This window comes from Triturus cristatus, chromosome 8, assembly GCF_964204655.1.
Source record: "Triturus cristatus chromosome 8, aTriCri1.1, whole genome shotgun sequence".
Classification (NCBI taxonomy): Eukaryota; Metazoa; Chordata; class Amphibia; order Caudata; family Salamandridae; genus Triturus; species Triturus cristatus.
The window spans coordinates 1,200,656,074-1,200,677,035 of record NC_140591.1 but is presented as its reverse complement, the minus strand read 5'-3'; the positions used below and the strand labels follow the sequence as shown (position 1 = coordinate 1,200,677,035).

General features: G+C 42.2%; 1 protein-coding gene across 1 annotated transcript in view; it reads right to left on the bottom strand.

Annotated features, from left to right (window-relative positions):
* The window catches only part of TMEM131 (transmembrane protein 131), a 943,143-nt gene that overhangs the window by 473,860 nt on the left and 448,321 nt on the right, over positions 1-20,962 (bottom strand). The window contains exons 18-19 of the mRNA XM_085622890.1: positions 6,015-6,119; positions 3,669-3,755 (exon numbers count right to left, since the gene is read on the bottom strand). Of these exons, the coding sequence (XP_085479016.1) occupies positions 3,669-3,755; positions 6,015-6,119 (192 nt within the window). The remainder of the gene's footprint in view (positions 1-3,668; positions 3,756-6,014; positions 6,120-20,962) is intronic.

The following is a 20,962-nucleotide window of genomic DNA, read 5'->3' as shown; positions in this document are numbered from 1 at the left end:
TGGTTTTCGTGAAGGGATGGGCACGGTAGAGCAGGTCCTAAATTTTGTTTTGTTACAAGCCACATACACTCGGGATAAGGAAGGACAATTATACGCCATTTTTGTTGACCTCTCTGCCGCCTTTGATTGCGTGATACATGCCAAGATGTGGCAAATTCTTGAGGAAATGGAAGTCGATCCTGCCATTGTACTCTTTCTAAGGCAACTTTATTCAGGGGCAACGGCCAAAGTTAGATTTGGGCTGAGAGGGGAGTGCACTGGCCCCTTCAGGATAGAAAAAGGGGTAAGACCAGGGTGTGTACTGGCTCCCTTTCTTTTTACCCTTTATACGAATAAACTTGAGGAGGGACTGGGCGTTTGTAAAATAGACTCCCCAAAGTACGGCAACAAGTCAATTGTATCGCTTCTGTACGCGGATGACGCGGTACTAATGGCGAGAACAATGGTCGTAGCAAAGAAAGCCCTTACAAAATATCTTGACTTTATGGAAGAAAGGGGCCTTATGATAAATGCAAAAAAATCATATGTGATGCAGTGTGGTAAGGCTTGTCCAAGCTGTAAAAATCTTAGAGCGTCGGGGCTTGTAATAGAGCATACCAAAACTTTTCCATACCTCGGGGTTATAATTGAGGGTTCCGGCTCCTGGGGGCCTGAGGTCAAGAATAGGACCCTATCCTTTAAACGCACCATAGGAGCATTAAAGAACTTCGCCGCTAAGCTTGGCAAAAGACCCCCTGAGTTCAAGCTAAAGATTTATAAATCTAAATGCAGAAGTGTTGTGTTATATGGGGCAGGGATCTGGGGGTACCAGGATACATCGGCGATACAAGTTGAAGAAAATAATTTTTTTAGATACTTATTAGCTCTACCGAAAGGTACCTCAGTCTTTAATTGCCATCAGGAATTGGGGATGGATTATATATCCGACCTGATTAAACTTCAACCTGTCCTACTCTGGCGCAGAGTATGGGTCTCAGTGGCCCTTGGTTTAAATCAGGAAATAATAAAAGATGTCATGGGCCTAGATAACGCCAAGAGTATACCCTGGCTTGAGTATATCAGGAAAATATTTACTGATATCCAAGGCCAGAGTTTTTCAGCATCCCAGCTTCAATTTTGAATATTTCAAAACCAGAATTAAAGAGGTTATGTATGGCCCATTTTGAACTTCTCAGGTGTGTAGGAGAAATAACAAAGAAAACAGTGAGTGAACATCAATTGTCACTGACCACCTACACAATCCAGCCATATCTAACCATGTGTAATCTGGGCTTCGACCGATTCATTTTGACAAGATTTAGGTTTAACCTATTTCATCGGTTAGTTACATATCCAACCAAAAATGACTGGTCTAGATCCCTGGCTCCTTGCCCTTGTGATAGTATTTCTGCACAATCCACCTTCAATGTAGTATTGTTCTGTAAATTATATGGGAGTGAGCGTAATAGGTGGATCAAACAGTACTTGAAGCAAGGTGCTTGTCGTCAATGCCGTCCTGCGTTCCTTAGTCTGCAGCAATTGGGAAATGCTACCTGCACTATGGTTATGTCCGGTTTTTTAAAAAGTGTTCTTAGAAAACGTAACTTGGAGATTAGCGAACTCGTTTGAAATTGATTTAATACTGTTTTAATTAAATGTTATTTATTGTAATGATTTTTATTGATATGTATATATATGAATCGTTGCTTTTATGATTTTATGTAACAAAAATCGAATAAAGCTAATCTACTACTACTACTAAATCCTGTGCATCATAATCAAGTCAGAAAAGGTGAGATGCAAGGTTTTTTAAGAAGCTTACTAAGTTATCTTCAAGCAATATGAGAACAGGTTTCAGATGTGCCAGGATCTTGAATATGTAAGGCACTTTTTCCATGTTGTTTAAGCTTACACGAAGGAACAAAAGGCAAGTTCTAGGAAGCGGATATTACACGCCAAAGAAGATGGTAAAAAAAGCCAGCTTTAGTGTATTCCCGTGTAAGATTTTGCACGGATTGATGGACTACGCAAAGGGTTTGAAATTGTGGTCTCTCCTTATCAGGAGTCACTGTGCACCTTACAGCGAACGTGCGAGGTGAATTAAATCCGGAAGTGCATCCAGCAGCACGGTTATGGACCTTTTGTAAGTTGTCTAGACTAGAGTATTCTCAGGGTGCCCAGTGTACATGCTACTATAGTAGAGTGCAGGAAGTTACCTGTACAAAGTCAAATCAATTTTAGAGAAAAATGATTAACCAATAAGCCACTTAGCAGCCCTAGACGGTCAAAGGTATTCTTGGTGACAACTTTATATTGTTGTGTAGATCTTTGTCAAATTTGACTTCCAAGTGTCAAACATTAAGAGGTGGAGTGTGGAAAAGTTTCACTGATTTTGGCAAAACAAGAGGAAGGTGTGAATGTTTCCACTGACCTAATAGGGTAGTTTCAGATTTTTGGGTTGTTTAGGCTAAGTACATTTAATTCCATCCATGCCTGAATTGGTAACATGACTTAATGAGCTCTCTTTCTAGACTGACAGAGATCTGAATGGTAAGCTTGACAGTACAACCTTTGGGAGCCTCATATGTAATCAAGGTGACTGCTTAGAAGAAGACATTTAGATCAGCATATTCAGTCAGGTAAACAAGCAAATATTATGGACAATGGTAACAAGTGTAGCAAATAAGTTAAGCAGGCGACAAACACAGGCATGACCATTATCCTAAGCCAGGATGTGGTGCTCTCTCATGTTTAGCAGTACAGATTCTGTGCCACAGCAAGGTGGGAAGCTACACTGAAAATAATTCAGTAAGAAGAATTTCTCCAGGTGAGTAGTTTGTTTGGTGACAATATACTACAAAAGTAACAATTTAGTCCTGAGCTGGGTCAATACTTGGGTAACATCTTGGGTCCGCAGGTGATCCTCTGTGAAGAGTTGATGATGGCTTGCTTTGTTCTTTGGGGAACTTTGACAAGTGAAGTATCGAGGAGGTTTGTGATAGCCAATGTTAAGGCAGAGATGCCTGATTTAATTGCTTTATCACTGCAAATCTCTATTGAGAGATCTGTTTTATTAAAAAATATATGTATATATATTCGATATATTGTTCTGTAGCTGGTGAAAACTCAGATTTGGGCGAGAATTGAATCTGGAACTAAAAGGTATATTGTAGGTAGAAAAAACAGTGTGGCTTTTTTCATCAGTGAATTTCTCAGAGATTCTATTGCACTTACCTTTTTAGATAAACATAAGACAGAAACAGACGTGGCATGAATTACATAGCTAAGGATGCTGCAACAAAACTGAAGACCAGGACATTGTGCCACGCTAAAAAATAGATTGATATAAAAATGCTGGAAGGAAAGTGGCCCACATAACTATACCTGAAGCCAGAAACTTGGAGGAAGGTGAGCAGAGGGAACAAACGTTATCTGACTGAGATGGTAGAGGGTGTCAGGGGTAAATGGGTGAGTCATGCTGGGAGACACAGGGAAAAGGTGGGGCGATTGTGTGGGGTGTTTACAGATGTGTAAAGCAGTTGACTTATTCCGCAAGAGAGGTCACTGGCAAGGTCAACTGAACTGTAATGTTCCAGTATGAACTTTTCTCGGTCCTAAATACATTCATAACATTTGTCCTCAAAATTACAATAACTCTACAAACATTATTTAAAAGAAATGTAACTTACTGGAAAAGACAGAGGAAGGGTGATGCGTTTTGGTGAGCAGGACAATGATCCTACAGCAACCACTGCCTTTACAGGAATTGTTAATATCTGTAAAAAGAGATTTTAGAATCACAATGTATTTCATGCATTATATGCGGAGTCATGATGCAGATTCCTAGACAAGTGCAGCACAACACAAAAAATGCAACAAAAATAAGTATGGTAAAAGGGAGAACACCACTGCCATAATGTGACTTTGGGCAAAGTCACATTCCCCTTGTACCTAGCCTTGGAGAACACAGCTTCCTGCAACCCTACCAATCAACTCTACCCCTGAAGCAAAGAAAAAGCCAAAATGGCTGCTAGCCAGAAATGAACAGAAGAGCTATTGCATACAAGAGTGGGGTTTTGTGGCCCAATATGTTTTTACCCTATAATTGAAATGAATTATTATCCCGATCAGTCACTTCACTTTCATGCATCTCCACATTATGGATTTTCAAAGTGATCTTTTGCATGTTCATTTTTGCAATTAATTATTCTAAATGTTTTAAAACACAAACCCTATCCATCACATAAACAAAATTTAATATCAAAGCCCCTATGAATACACCAAATAAACCACAGTGTAAAAAATATGTTGTGAACGTGAAAGATGCTTCTAAACTTATTTATTCACATCTTGTGTATTGTTTTATTTGATTCAGACTAGGGAGTGATAAGGGCATACATGCAATACAATTAGGTGAGATTAATAAGAGTCCTTAATCACAGAGGCTCAGTCAGTGGCACCAAGACAATCTTTTCACCTTCTTAAAATATTAACAAAAATGTGTTCCCTTTCTCCTGTGGTCTTTCCTCAGACATTACAGTTAAATGATCTGCTCCTATTTGTTTTGATTCTTTTTTTTTCATCGTAATGCCTATATTATTTTTTCTTCTACTATGAAACTGGTCAGCCATGGTGAATAAATGTAGCTTATTAGAAAGGTTTCCTGGGTATGCTATTGGCAAGTCAAATCTGGACATGCCACCATCCTCAAGCAACCACTGATTTTTTTCACCCTAGGTATATATATATATATTTTTTTTTAGACATTATGATGTGTAGTTTGCTTTAGAATTCTCACAACGTTTTGCACAAAAGATGTGGGAGGGCGGGTCTTTTTCTCTCCAGGTAGCATTGAGCAATGAACACACTTTCGTAGATCTTTCTCCAACAGTAAATGCACTATGACTTCCATTGTGTTTTCGATTTTCCTGTCTTACTGTGTCGTGGTTACCTATCCTTCCTTTAGTCATAAATGCTCTGAACATCTTTTTTTTAAAAAAGTTTAAAAAAACCTTTTACATGCTTGTATTGCAGCTTATGGGATGGTTACTCTAAAAATCTATTGTATTTAGCATGATTACTATACATTGTAAAATATTGTTTCTCGATATACTCTGTAATGTAGTAATGTAATGTGGTAATGTAATCGTAACAGAGCAGTTCTGTTTTAGAGAGAACATCTTCATAATATTGGTAGCTTTAGTGCTAAAATGCCATAATCGCATTTAAAGCCAAAATGGTTCAATATTCACAATGAGCAATTTAATAGAAATGTTATTGACCTATGCCGGTCTACTGTGAAGCATGTTTGCTAGCTGCATCATTGCCAATAACAGACCCTTCATTTTGGAAGAGGAAGGCAGCAGACATTTGTTACTTTTCAGTAAGTATAAATCCATATAAACTAGACTTGTTAATTGTTTTAGTAAACAGCAGGAAGAGTGTAATCAAAAGATGAGAGACTAAGAGGTCACATCTACATAAGCTATGAAACAGCCTGGTTAGCACAGAGCATAGTGCAATTAGGACTTTGGCTTCGACAGATGGTCTGTCATAAGTTCATTGCCAGTTTAAAGAGAAGTTACAAAACCCTTATTCATGAACCGTGACAAGCGCATATAGTGATCAAGGACTGACTGAGGTGGCTGGCCATGTGTTTCTCTAATGTAAAATGGTGCCAAAGTGATCCTTTGTCACAAACGCACCACTTTCCAGGCCTTGTTTTCAATTGTGGTGCCCCAGCCCTCCTATGATCTAGCACAAAATCAAGACAGAGTGGAGGAACTAGGCACACATTTGTTCCATCTTCTGATGCCCACTCTGCATTTGTAGGCTCAGGAGCAGACAACTTATGTTCATAAATGTGGGTTCAGACTCTAGTCACCTTTTACCCCGATGATTTGAATGCATACAAAACATACACAAAGGTGTTCATAATAAATGTGTTTTCATAACATCTTGAAAGCGACATCTTAATGGCAAATTCCACAGGTACAGATTAACAGACTTACAGACCACTATGTGAAGATGATTACCTCATAATCCGTTGTGATTTGAATAGCACCATCATACGTTCCTTCCAGTTCTTTTGCAATTAACTTGACTCTGAACACAGCATAGTAACCTGAAGTCAGTATTACCTGCAATGGGTTGAAATTAATATGTATGAATATTGTGTGTGCACAGACAGTGGAGAAAATGACCACAAAACATGGCATTATAACCACATAAAGGAAGATTTTTAACAACTTACAGGTACAAAGTGGTAAAATAGTATGTTACTCACCATGAGTAGTTCCTGTACTCCTAGTGCTAAAACCCTTCATAAGGATTCACATACTGAAATGTGCCTGGATAAAGTGGAAAAAAATGCAGTACTTGCTTCTGTTATGATTTATTGTTTTGATTCTCCAATTTTAAAAAAAGTATAAAAAAGTGGAAAATCACAAAGGTGAAGTCTAGAAATGGGAGTGCTTTACAAAAATAATGGCAGGCTACTCCACAACACTGAAACTTGAATTAAGATGGACAGATAAAAACATGACCTCGCTTACAAAGGAACATCAAGTGAAGATAAAATGTATAAAGAAATGTATCTACCAAATAATGCGTCAACTTAGGTACTCTCCAAGTGACTGTACTGCTTGATTTTCCCGGCCCTATTGTGTTGACGGGTGATTTTTTGTGACTTCAGTCTCTTACCATCCAAGTCTAAGGGTTAGAGTAGTGAATGGAGCCTATTTACTAGGCACTTCGACATGATCCTGTGTTCTTCCCCATAGATCAGGGCTTGCACACATATCCTAGGGGATAGATTTGTTAGTATTAGGGATAACCTGTCCTGTAGTGAGGGTATTTCATGGAGCCGTGCTGAATTCAGGCCTGGTAGGCCTCAAACGGGAGAGACTTCATCTTTCTTTCTGCTCCGGCAGCTTGAGATGCTTCTAGGTTAAGGGTGATGTTTTAGTTATGAGGTGTTATTCGCTTGGAGAGAACCGGTTCAGGCCAGCCCTTATCGAAGGATTGTATTTTTCTTCATGCCGAAGACACTACATCAGGCCGGCCGGCTGGGAACGTGTCCTTGGTACGGGGAGGTACAAGAATTTGGTGGGCGGCAGGTTACGGGCCGGAATTTTCCATGAGGAAATGCACCTCTATATTAGTAAAAGTCTGAGGCAGATACGGTGCACTTACTTCAGCCCGTAGGCGGCATCTAGCCGTTAGCAGTAAAGCTACTACTTATTCCAGGGAAGACAGACGACAAACTGGAAGGCGGAATAACCAGAGAGGAGAGAGTAGCCGATGAGGAAGAGGTCCCAGTGACTCGGAGAAGGGAGGAGGGAATAGATCCGTGACTGCGGAGGTGTGACTTTCAGACGAGCCGAGGCACAGACGAGAAGGGAACCTAGATGACCATTGAGTGCAGGCTACACACGACTAAGGTGATGTCGACCCCTTTCTTATTAGAGTGTACAACCTAATCTTTCATTTTTCTTTGCAGGTTATGTGTTACATAGTAATGTTATGTGATTGCGTATGTAATGAATAATAAAATACCCAGTTTGTAGTGAATCAACATGTGCTGCGTGTTCTTGTATAAGAGGGTAGCCTATTCTTCTAGTCAGCTGTGACTTGACATGAACAGATGTTAACCCTGATCAGGTAAGTGGTAACTGAATAAGGGAGAGAGGAGCCCCTCGAACCAGAGAACAGGTTGTGCTCAAACTGGCAGTTCTTGTGTGATCTGATAAATAGTCCCTTGTTGTATGTTATGGTAATCATAGGATGAACTTGTGCTGAGGCTGCCGTCTGGGTAGGAAGTCCTGGGTCCGTCTGGGACCGTGAGGCTAAGGCTGCCGTCTGGGTAGGAAGTCCAGGGTCCGTCTGGGACCGCGAGGCTGAGGCTGCCGTCTGGGTAGGAAGTCCTGGGTCCGTCTGGGACCGTGAGGCTAAGGCTGCCGTCTGGGTAGGAAGTCCTGGGTCCGTCTGGGACCGCGAGGCTGAGGCTGCCGTCTGGGTAGGAAGTCCTGGGTCCGTCTGAGACCGTGAGGCTGAGGCTGCCGTCTGGGTAGGAAGTCCTGGGTCCGTCTGGGACCGCGAGGCTGAGGCTGCCGTCTGGGTAGGAAGTCCTGGGTCCGTCTGGGACCGCGAGGCCGCCACTTGTATTGTAAGAGGTCTAGAGATATATATATATATATATATGTGTATATATATATATATATATATTAGGAATTCCCTGTCCTTAGGTGGTATATATCTGTGGTTACTTGTTGTGAATAGGCCCTGGGGAGAGGGTAACGTTCTGACTGGGTTAGAGAGGCTCTGATGAGCGGGTTCTATCTGATCCGAAAACCCAAGCAGAACAGTGACACGGTGAAACAAGACCGCTTACGGAAACTGAAGGCCTCTCTAAAAAAAACAAAGTGGATAGCAAATAAAGAAATGGAGGATAGCTTATGGGCAAAACTACAGGCCGACATAAAACAGAACGATGGGGCGAAATTCTGGAAATCAATCAATTCCTTTTTAAATCCTGTGCATGATGGAGTATCCTCTAACATTAGTGAAGATGCATGGTTCAAGTATCTTAAAGATCATTTTACACAACAAAAGGCCTCTGCCTTTGAGATAGGAAACGAGGGCAATAAACCAACAACACTGTGTGAAACTTCTCATAAACAAGCATGTGGCAATATAATTATGAATATAAGAGAGATAAATATACAAAAATAATCACGCGACAAATTAAAAAGGGAAGAAGAGAAGGGGCACCAGGCCCGAACGGTATACCTCCCATCCTTTACAAACAGTGATAGGGAATGGGCTGGAGCATTAGCGCCACTATTCAACGAAATAATACAGTTTAATATATTACCTGACTCCTGGAAAGGCTCAATTATCTCTCCTATACTCAAATCGGGGGATAAATCACAACCAAGCAACTACAGATTGATTGCCCTCATGGACAATGAGGCTAAGTACTTTGCCGGGATCCTCTTGGAAGAATTACAGTCCTGGGCTACAGAAAACTCCTTAATTCCTGTAAACCAAACAGGTTTTGCTAAAACTGTTGGGACAACAACGAACATCTTGACTATGGGCCTGTTAATCGATAAAGTCAAAACTATCAAAATGCCAATCCATCTGTGCTTCATTGACTATAAGGCAGCCTTTGATCATATCAATCGGAACTTCCTGTGGTCTAAACTGAATAAGTGGGGGATCCCGAGGCCCCTGCTAGATCTACTTATCAACCTTCATAGTGACACCTGGATACAGGTGAAGCTGGGTGATGGATCTCGTCTGTCCAGACGCATCCCAACTAACAAGGGCTTAAAACAGGGATGTGTCTTGGCCCCAACCCTCTTTAATCTGTTCTTAGGTGATCTAATTCCGATCTTAAATAACTGTAACTCCCATGCTCCGAAATTAGGAGGTCAAATATTACCATCATTATTATATGCGGATGACATAGTGCTAATCAGTCAAACAAAAACAGGGCTACAAAATCTCATAGATGTAACTCGGTTGTACTCGGATGATAATCAACTGACGATAAATCTACAGTAGACACAAACTATGTCAATCAATAAAAAAGGGAAAACCAACTATGACTGGTTCTGGAACAACAACCGTATTGTAGACACAACAGTGTACAAGTACCTGGGAGTAAAAATTGACATTAGCGGCCAATTTACCATTCAGAAAGCAAGCATTAGAGGAAAAGGCATTGCGATATCTATTTCATTAAAAAAATTAAACGGCAAGCTCACCAGTCCCTCTCTCTTGCCCCTGGCACAAGTTATAAACTACTGCCCACAATCACCTATGGGAGAGTAGTACAGAGAGGTAGGGATGCGGCGACCCTAGATAGAACTGTGGCTTCAGCATACAGAACCATATTCAGCTTGCCAAATCAAACCTCTCCGGCCCAACTCAGGCTGGAATTTGGAGGACAGAAGCAGTCTTTAGCAAGACAAGGTGCATACATAATGACTTGGGACAAGGTCCGTAAGGCAAATAAAGGAACCTTAAATAGCTACTTATGGTCAGAATTAGAACGGTATCCGGCATCGCCAGCCGCCAAATACTTGAAAAACAGCCTAGTGAATCTAGGGTTACAGGAGCTGTGGAATACCCCTACCGATCATACTACAATCAAAAGAATAGTAAAGAGAACAACAAAATATCTCTCATGGATTGAAGATAAAGCGTGTGTTGCAAAGAGGTCACATGGATGGATCATTCTAAACTCCTACTCCAAACAAGGCCACCAGAGTTATCTTGACCTCGGGTATTCACGTTACATAAAATTGAAATTCCTCAAATACAGACTGGGCGTGTTACCATGCACACACCATTTCCCGCAGTGGCTGAGGGTTAATGGGGGCTCCCTCTGCCGCCTATGTGGCAAGGCGTCTGAAGACATGGAACATCTGCTGTGCTCCTGTGAGAAGCTGTTGGCGGAAAGGAAACGGTTGTTGAAACACCACTTCAATCAGCGTGGAATACGCTCACGAAGACAGGCAGTTCTTGCCTGCTTTACACCTAGTGACCCGCAGCTGAATTGTAGCCCGGTGAAGTTTTTGAAGGAGGTAGAAATAAAAATGCAGAAAATTGACTTACCGGCATGTTTGTAGAGGTTCTTAAACTACGCAGAATCCTATCTATAAAGCATCAATTATGGAAGGTGGAAGAAGAGTGTATACTGGAACTTGTCCCCTTGCCATAAATCATAGAGGACATTTAGAATAATACGTTTATTATTTTAATTCTATCAACACATTAAATTTTATGAATTTTTTGAAAGCAATTATAAATATAGTTTTATGTGAATGTAGTTTTACTTAAGTGATGAATAATGTATTGTGTACACATTAGTGTTTTATTTTTTCTAAGGATGAACTGCAATGGTTTTAATTAACTATGCTAATAAAAAATTACTTACTTACTTACATAAAGGTGAAAAAGGCACAAGCAAGGGGCTTCAAGCCTAAGCTTACAATATCAGAAGGAGTGAGTTCTGCCCTATTTCATGGTTCTTTCTCCCATAGCTCCTAAAGTCTATTTTCTCTGCTACATAAGACTGAATATGTATTAGTGCCAGACGGAGATGAAGGGTATGAGGAAGCAAGAGCAAGAACTGAAGTCGCTAAGGATTAAGTGCAACAAAAGTTCCAGAGAGATTAAATCAAGGAGATTGCCCATGGTACATACGGTAAAAATAGTTTACCACGAATACTTTTCCCCGCAGGGAATTACAACGTGGTCATTACAATTGTGTTGTAATTCCCTGTGGGGGAAAGGAATGCGGAAAATTCGGTACATGCCAACAGTCTCAGGCTCCATGACAAACCCTTAAAGTAGGGGTAGGTGTAAGTCACCAGGAAAATATAGAAAGCCAGAGGACAGGGAAGGCTTAGGAAGACAAGTGTTCTGCTAAAACAGCTGGACTGAGTGGCAAATGGCAAATATTTTCATGGGGACAGAAAAGCCTTTCCTGAACAGTATCCAGGACTGCTACGATCAAGTGGGAATATCAAAGTTGAGTCAAGAAAGACCATGAGACGTTAAGAGAGAACCACACTCTGCAAAACATTGCAGATGAGTTTAAGATGAGCCAATATCTGGGAAGGATATTCCACCTTCATGAGACAATCACATAGAAAGGACAGTCCCGGATCCCTATGTATCATACATGAATCTCAACAAATACCATCATTATCTTGTTGAATACTCAGTGCACAGACATTAGGCCAAAGGGTAGTACTGTGCTCCGATAGCTCTCCTGCAACCTTGAACTTGAGAAGCCTATGTTAGTAGTGGCTCACTGGAATGTGAAAAGAGGAGTCCTGAAATTCCATGAACATCATGCAATCTGGAGGCTCACGCGCCAACACAACCGGGGCCAGGATTGACATCGATGTATCTTCCTTGGGAAAGAGCTGGTTCATGTAGCCCTAATCCTTTGCGCTTTTCTACAAAAGATGTTCCAAGCACAGCTGCATATACTGCATACTTGTGGCGGTACTGACTCAAGTGCCATTTTAGGAGAAGTACCTGCACTTTTTGAAAAATAATTTACCTGTGGGAGAATAATCATCAATCAGGGATTTGTGAAGCGCACTACTCACATGTGAGGGTCTCAAGGCGCTGGAAGGGTGAAGTATCCCATTTGTATCCTGAAAGTAGGCATATACATAGGTATATTTATATTTAAACAGCATGGATTAGCTGGGGAACAACAGAGCTGTTGAGAGCCTAGGATACATTATTAAATAGGTTTTCAATTAATGATTCAGAGGACTCACCGATCCTAAGCCTCTCCACTCCACTTTGGATACAACACTTACAACCTCTTCCTACCCTCCTACTGTTGATGACTTGTCTTCAGACAGACTGACCATACCATAAGTAGGAACCACATTTCATACTGGATCTCTGCCAAATGCAATTATAGGCAAGGGAAGAAGAGATTTGCTTGAATCAATCCTGTAAAGAACATACTTTCTACAGTCCGATATTGATCTTCTCTAACCTTGAGGAATCCAGACAGGAGCTTCTAGCCCTTTCATCCCAGATGTTAGCTAGTTTCAGAAAGCGTATCAACCATTTTATTTTGGAAGTTCTTTTTGTTCTCTTTAACACTGATTGGGACCTGTGGGTCTATGAAAACATAATCCTTCACTCACAATGAACTCCAAGTTTGGCTGGGACGCAGAGCGAGTCTCATAACCCACCACCAACAATTCTTTCTTCATTGTTTGGTAGTCCTTCAAACTGGTCTGTGCTCTTCTGCGTTAAGGCTGGAAAGAGCAAAGTATTACAACCTCTATGCTAAGACTCATAGTTTGATAGCCACTTAGGTAATAGCTTCTCAGTATTGTGGACACCCCAATTCCATAACAATAGCTTCAGCCCGGTCTCTCCTCTGGACCCCTAGCCTGCAGTCAGAATGCTCTGTTGACCCAAGCCCATGGCTTTATCATGCACCATTGAATTCAGAAACAGTATTGACCTCCTTAATATATTCTCCCTAAGCCAGTGTATCCAGGATTCATGGACGTGTGGCCCTGGCCACATAGTCCAGCATCTCAAACTCCTTTTCAAGGTGAGCCATGGCATAAACAGCACATTTTTTAAAGTCCTCTTGTTTATCACATCACATCCATTCCAGAATGCACCTGGTTCTCTGATATGTATAGGCACCTATCAATTCCCACAAGTTTCTGCTTATTCTGCTGGACTCTTCCATTAACTTCCTCAAGTGTGGACTCAGTTGAGAAAACCATCAGCCAATACTCCTGATAGAGGAGTCCTTCACATTCCTCTGAAGATCATGGATCTGCTCCCCCTTCCAACTCCTCCCCAATCCCACCCCCTACCCCCTGTGTAAGGTTAACAACCCAGTGCTGGTTCATAGCACTTCCCTCCCAGAAGTTGTTGAGGTGATGGGGCTCTCCAGGGATGAAGTACACCCGTTCTTCCATCTCTTTGTTTTTACACTCCTTTAGTGGCATACTGTTCAGGCCAAATAAACCTCCTATGAGACCAACCCTAGACCGCGATCCATTTATCTCTCTACCCTATAACCAAAGTGGGGTGCCCTCAATGATATGATATCTTTCTCTAGATCACTCTACCATCACAAAGGACCTCGATTCCAGGTGCTGTGGCTCTCTGTGCTATTATTCCATGAGTTATGACATGGTGTGTATCAGCCAGCCTCCCGCACCATCTGGCATGTAGTGGCCAAACACCAAGGTTTTCTTGCTCTCAATGTTACTGTGCGTGCACTTTGGGATACAGTGCGATCTTGTTACAGTTGAGGGGTAGGCCAGCCCTTTAAGATTTTCGGGTTGTCCATGGGTCTAAGAGTAGCAGGAATGGAACTGCTCTTGCCCCACAGGATTCTCCACATCCACATTACAAAATTGCTGACACACTTCATCAAAGTGGTTTGATGCTACATAATGCAAATACCTTTGTTCCCATAAACCTTGCTTATTCGACTACATGTATTGGAAGGTGGAGGTGGGAAAATATATGGCTGATAATTTGATAAGGATGCATAACTAAGGAGCAGAATGCATCCTCAAGAAAGAAGGATGAACCAGGGAGATGCAATGTTTGAGTTGCCTTATTGACCACGATAGTGAAATAATATTTTTTCTGCTAAAGCAATAAAAATAAATCTAGAAAGGACACATTAAATGGTGATAGAGGTTGAGGCAACTAAGCCATGGACTCTCATCCTAATCAAATTTGTTAAGAATGCGAAAACGCCGAAAGCCTTTACTGGAAGAGAAAAAAACAAAAAATATGAGGATTAGTAGAGGCCAAAAACAACAAAAGAAACTTCATCTCCAGCTCACAGACATTTTGAAAATCAGTCAAACTCAAATCCAGCCAAGATAAACCAAAAATGATCGATCTTCAGTGTTAGAAATTCATTTATCGGGAAAGTATGATTCTATAGTTTTTTCATGTATAGTTTCTCATAGATAACTTTGCCAACAGTAGGTGACAGAGGAGTGCTAAGGAGGGAAGTATAGTCATCTGCTGTCTTGGCACTGAATTCATCTCAAAATGTTTTTAAAAAAAAAAAAAAAAAAAGACTAATTAAGACCAATTGTAAACAGCGCTCTCAGCAGTTAGTGTCCTCCTGCACACATCGTATACCGCAAAAAAGAAATGCAGAAAAAGTAACCACACCTTTAAAATAATTATATGTACATCATTAAATGCATGAGTAGAGGCATCACAAAACTACAGTTTGTCATAGACACTCACACATACATAGACAAGCACTTTAACTTAGCAATACTACTTCATTTACTCATAAATAAATTGGTCAATGGGCCCCAAAGTGGTCATTAGACCAATCTGTAAATATGAATTCACTGATACGCTTCGACCAATAAAAACTCCTTAGCCAGGATTTTCATAAGCTAAAAACAGAATGTTGAAATAAAAACAGATTGGCCTGTTTTGATTGTGCAGACAGCATTTGCTTTTATGTGGAGAGTAGTTTATAGTTTATGTTTTGTGAAGAGAAAAACACTTCAATCCCAAAATAATATAGTTAAGGGAATAGACATTTCCTTTTAACTGAGGACTACGTAGATAATTTCTGATACAACGTGCTGGTTCTCAGTTAATCATTTTAAGCTACACACTAAGGTCCCAATTACGAGTTTTCGTCAGAGTGGTGGCACGGTGGTGCAAACCGCCGCGCTACCGCTCTGACGAAACTCACACCGTCTGCCCACCCTATTACGACTGCACAGTAGTCATCCAGGTGGGCAGCGTGGCAGTCCCATGGCGGTACCTCTGTTAAATGCGGCGCCTCCATTAGAAGAAGTACAGCAATGGAAGCGCACTATGAGGTTCCTGCACAGCATGGACTCGTAAGTCCAAGCCGTGCAGGAGCCTATGTGCAGGCACACGGGGGGGGGCACACGTTGGGGGGGGGGGCTCACGTTGTGCCCCCCTGTGCACATCCACATATGTGTGAGGCACAGGGGGGACCTGTAGGCTCCCCTTTGTTTCTTCTCAGCCATGAAAAGCCTCAGAGGAAATTAATAACACGCTTGGCTGGACCGTGCGGTCCCGTAAAGCATATTGCGGCCTATCACTGCCGCTGCTACGCCAGGGAACGGCGGTTCCCTGGCGGAGCAGGCGGCCCCTGGTCGTAATTGGGCAGTCGGACCACCAGTGCGGCGGTGGCTGGATACGTCACCGCCACGCCATAATAGGCCCCAAAGTAGTTTGCAGCTGTAGACCTACTATGCATTCTTCAATCACAAATATTGTTTTTCTGTACAAAACATTGTTTACTCTCAACAGACATCTTTCAGTGAAATGAGGCCTTGGGTTTGCACAGCATTAGGAGAACTCCTACTACTGAACTTTTTGTTGAATTCTGTAGAAAACTTTGAAGGGTGATAAAGTAAGGAAAGTTTCTGAATTGATAATAAAGGGGGATATAAATCACATCCATTAAGTTCAGACATTAAGTTTGAAAATAGAAAATGTGTATTATTTGCATCACTTTGTTAATGCTAGTCTCTCACATTAGCACAAATATACTTTGAAGGCATATGAACAATAATGGTTGTACTAAAACCAATGCAGCACTATAAACAGTTTACCGCTACTCTAATAACTAAATACCCGCTGCTATATTTGTACAACACTAGCGTTTACTGAACACAGCCATTTTGATTTGGGTGAAAAAAACAGTACCTTAATCTTCACTGCATGCTTATTATCGATATATTTGAGAGTCAGAGCACAATTTCACCACTTTTGAATTGATGTAAATGAGTAAAAACTTTTATTTAAAAAAAGACTATGCCCGAAGATTTCTTGATCTACTCAAATCATGTGCGAGATATTTCCTTTAGGAAGAAGATTCTGCATGTATAAATGTAGCCCAAATGTCCATTTACAAGTGTAACTTTCTTCCTTGAATGAGTTTTTTTTACTTCATGGAGAAACACCTTTCCCCTACACCAACTTTAAACAGTGTCCGGAAGAGATGAGGCATTCTGAAAAGAGTGAATGACTTCTCCATATTTCTAGATATGAGCAAAGAGGTTCTTTTTGCTTTTCATGCATCTAGATGAGGTGCAAGAGTTTATACATCTATCCTGTACAAGTAAAACTATAAATAAATCTCATAAGAAAAATGCTACTTACCAGTATGCATCTGTTCTTGGCATGTAGAGCTGCAGATCCACACACTGTGCATAGATCTCCATCTGGTGCTGGGCCCAGATGTTTGCACTTGTTTTTGTATTGGAAAGGTCTTTAAAAGTCACGACATAGGTGACTCCTCCTTTGGATCATAGTGCCCATGGGCATCGGCTCCATCGTCAGATTGTTTTTCGCCAGCAGGGAAATGGAGTTTTGTGAGAAACAGAAAAGATGCCCATGTATGCTGTATCTAAATAAGATAGTACTGGAACAGATAAAGGTAGCCGGGCAGGTGGGTGGGCATGTGTGGATCTGCAGCTCTACATGCCAAGAACAGATGCATATTGGTAAGTAGCATTTTCCGTTCGAGGCATATGAGCTGCAGATCACACACTGTGCATAGATTGTATAGCAGTACCTCTCCTTAGCGGCGACCACCAGTATCTGTTGCAGTAGTTTGAAATAGAGTTGAGTACAGCTTGGCCCACACTACCTTGTTGTTTTGCATGCACATCTACACAATAGTGCTTTGTGAATGTGTGCGGTGTAGCCCATGTAGCTGCTTTGCAGATGCCATCAAAGGGAATGTTCCCTAAAAATGCCATTGAAGCCCCTATCTTTCGGGTAGAGTGGGCTTTAGGGGGAATAGAAAGTGTACGTTTTGTTTTGTGATACCAAATTTGTATGCATTTGACAATTCACCTTGCAATTCCAGATTTTTATATGGGGTTGCCTTTATGTGGTGGTGAGAAAAACACAAAAAGTTGTTTTGTCTTGCGAAAAACCTTTGTTCTTTCAATGTAATAAAGGAGTGCTCTTTTTACATCAAGAGTATGAAGAGCTCTTTCTGCGACTGTTTGTGGTTGCGAGAAGAATACTGGCAACTCCACAGACTGGTTGAGGTGAAAGGGGGAAATAACCTTAGGGAGGAATTTAGGATTGGTTCTGAGAACCACTTTGTTATGATAGAGTTGTAAAAATGGTTCTTGAATAGTCAGTGCCTGTAGCTCACTGACTCTTCTAAGGGAAGTAATGGCCACCAGGAAAGCGACTTTCCATGTTTGAAATTGTAACTCGCATTTGTGCAGAGGTTCGAATGGAGGGCCCATTAGTCTTGTGAGAACAATGTTTAAATTCCAAACAGGTGAGGGCAGTACCCTGGGAGGAATTATTCTTTTGAGGCCTTCCATAAATGCTCTGATGGCAGGTACCCTGAATAGCAACAAGTGTTGTCTATTTTGTAAGTAGGCTGCTATGGCAGCGAGGTGTAACCTAATAGATGTGTATGCGAGATGTAGTAGATATCCCATGATGTGTTGAATAGACACATCTAAAGGATTGATGGTGGTGTTGTGACAATATATCACAAATCTGTTCCACTTAGCTGCATAGCAGGCTCTAGTGGTGGGGGTCTAGCTTCTTTGATAACATTCATACAGTCAGGGGGAAGGTTAAGGTAACCAAACTCTAAGAACTCAGGAGCCAGATCGCTACTTTGAGCTGTGCTGGGTCTGATCTCTCCACGGTTCTGGGTTAAGAGGCGTGAGGAGCGGTGTAGTTTTTGGTGCGGGACTACCGATAGTTCCAGTAATGTGGTGTACCACGGTTGTCTGGCCCATGTTGGAGCAACTAGGACAAGAGTCCGTGAGTGTTGCTGCAATTTGCGCACCACCAGTGGAATGAGTGGGAGAGGCGGAAAAGCGTACGCAAATCTGCCTGACCAATTCATCCATATCGCATTGCCTTTGGACAAAGGGTGTGGATATCTGGCGGTGAAACTTTGGCGTTTTCATGTGTGGTGAAGACATCTATCTCTGGTTGCCCCCACATGTGAAAAAATTGTTTAAGAACTTGCGGATGAAGTTCCCACTCGTGAATCTGTTGCGTCTGACGACTTAGTAGATCTGCTATGTTGTTCTGGACTCCCGGAACGTGTTGGTCTAGGAGGGAAATGTTCTGGGGAATAGCCCATCTCCATATGCTTTATGCTAGTTGAGAGAGCTGTAGGGAGTGTACCGCCTTGTTTCTGTATGTAGTGCATTGCTGTCATGTTGGTACGGAGTATGACAGCTTTGCCTGATCTTTGTTTTTGGAATGACTAACGCCAGAAATATGGCTAGTAACTCCAGGTGATTGATATGTAGTAACTTTTGTTGAGGCGTCCACCTGCCCTGCATGGTGTGATGTAATAGATGAGCTCCCCAGCCGGAAAGCGATTCGTCCGCTGTTAGCACAATCTGTGGAACCGGTTCGCCCTTTGGAAAGGTTTTGGGTGTTCAACCACTGCAGAGAGGGATGTGTGCGGCCGTCCACCAACTCCAGATCTGTCAGCTGACCTTGAGCCTGGTTCCACTGACGTGCTAAACATTCCTGTAAGGGACGCATCTGGAGTCTTGCTTGAGGTACTATAAAGATGCAAGAGGCCATCATCCATATCAACTGCATGAACACTCGAGCTGGAAGAGTGTTGCGGCTGAAATTTTGTTATGAGGCGTTGTATGCTTGCTATCCTGGGTGGACTGGGAAATGCAAGTGCTTGTGAGGTGTTTATTGTAGCACAGAGGTACTGTTGTATGTGGGACGGTTGTAGGTGAGACTTTGTGTGGTTTATAGTACACCCTAAGTCGTGGAGTAGTTGGATTGTGGTGTAAGTGTGATGTACAAACTGGTTGTATGACTTGGCTTTTATGAGCCAGTCGTCTAGGTATGGGAAGACATGAATTTGCTGTCTTCTTAGGTGAGCCTCAACCACCGCTAGACATTTGGTGAAGACTCTGGGCGCTGTGGTGACTCCGAATGGGAGTACCTTGAATTGGTAATGCTGACCGTCCACTACAAACCGGAGATATTTCCTGTGACAAGTGTGAATGGGAATTTGGAAGTAGGCGTCCTTGAGATCTAGAGTGGCAAGGAAATCGCCTTGTGTGAGAAGAGAAAGGACCTGTTGAAGTGTGACCATGTGAAAATGGTCTGATTGTATGTACAGGTTTAGGGGTCTGAGGTCCAAGATAGGTCTTAGAGAGCCGTCCTTTTTGGAATGAGGAAGTACAGAGAGTAAACCCCTGTGTTTTGTTGATGCAGGGGAGCTGGTTCTATTGCATGTTTTTGTAGGAGGGAAAGTACCTCTCGCTTTAGCAGCGATAAATGTTCTGGTGACATTGGGCGCTGTCTGGGTGGTATGTTGGGGGGGGGGGGGGGGGGTAGATGTGAGTTCTAGACAATAGCCTGAATGAACGATTTGTCTCACCCACCTGTCTGTAGTGATGTTGTTCCAGAGAGGTAGGAATTGTAGCAATCTTCCCCCGACCGGAGTGGAATGGTCCAGGGGGAGTGGAGGGAAGTCATTGGGTAGGGGTGGAGGCGGAGCGAGTATTGTTGATTTTGCCTCTACCTTTGTTATTATTGCCTCTGTAGCCCCATCTTTGATAACCTCTGGTGAATAAGGTCTGGGTGGGATTTTTATAGGACGTGGAGGGGCTGTCAGAGGAATAACCTCTGGAGGTGCCCTTGTAAGAGGAGCGACAAAAAGAACGTCTGGGAGCTTGCCATTGCAAGGTTCCCATTGATTTAGCCGTGTCGGTGTCTTTTTTCATCTTTTATATTGATGAATCCACGGCAGGGCCAAATAGGTGATCCTGATCAAATGGTTGGTTAAGTATTGTAGTTTGTACTTCTGGTTTAAAACCAGAGATGCATGTCCATGCATGTCTACATAGAAGGACACTTGTGTTAATGGCTCGGGAGGTGGTGTCTGCCACGTCTAGAGTGCAACGAATGGAGGTGTTTGTTATGAGTTTACCCTCCTGTATGAGGTCGTTTTGGTTTTGTTATTTGTCAGGAAGGTGTTGCAATAGCTCGTCATAGTGTGCCCTATCGTATCTAGCCAACAAAGCTTGCGTGTTGGCGATTTGCCAAATGTTGGCTGCTTGTGAAGCTGTACGTTTACCCGAAGCGTCCAAGAGTTTTGATTCCTTGTCGGGAGGCGGAGCATCCCCTGATGTTTGTGAGTTAGCACTCTTTCTAGCGTTGGAGACCACTAAAGAATCCAATGGTATTTGTCCCTTGATGTAAACAGGGACTGCTGGGGCAGATTTGTATTTTCTTTCTATCCTGGGGTTAATAACCCTAGCCCTAACAGGATCTTTGAACACCACAGGTGCATGTTGAGTACCCCTTTTAACATAGGGAGAACAGAAGTGGACCTTTGGGATGTATCGAATGAGTCCATTAAGAAATCCTCCTCCACAGGGTGTGTGTCTAAATCTACCCTGTGGTATTGTGC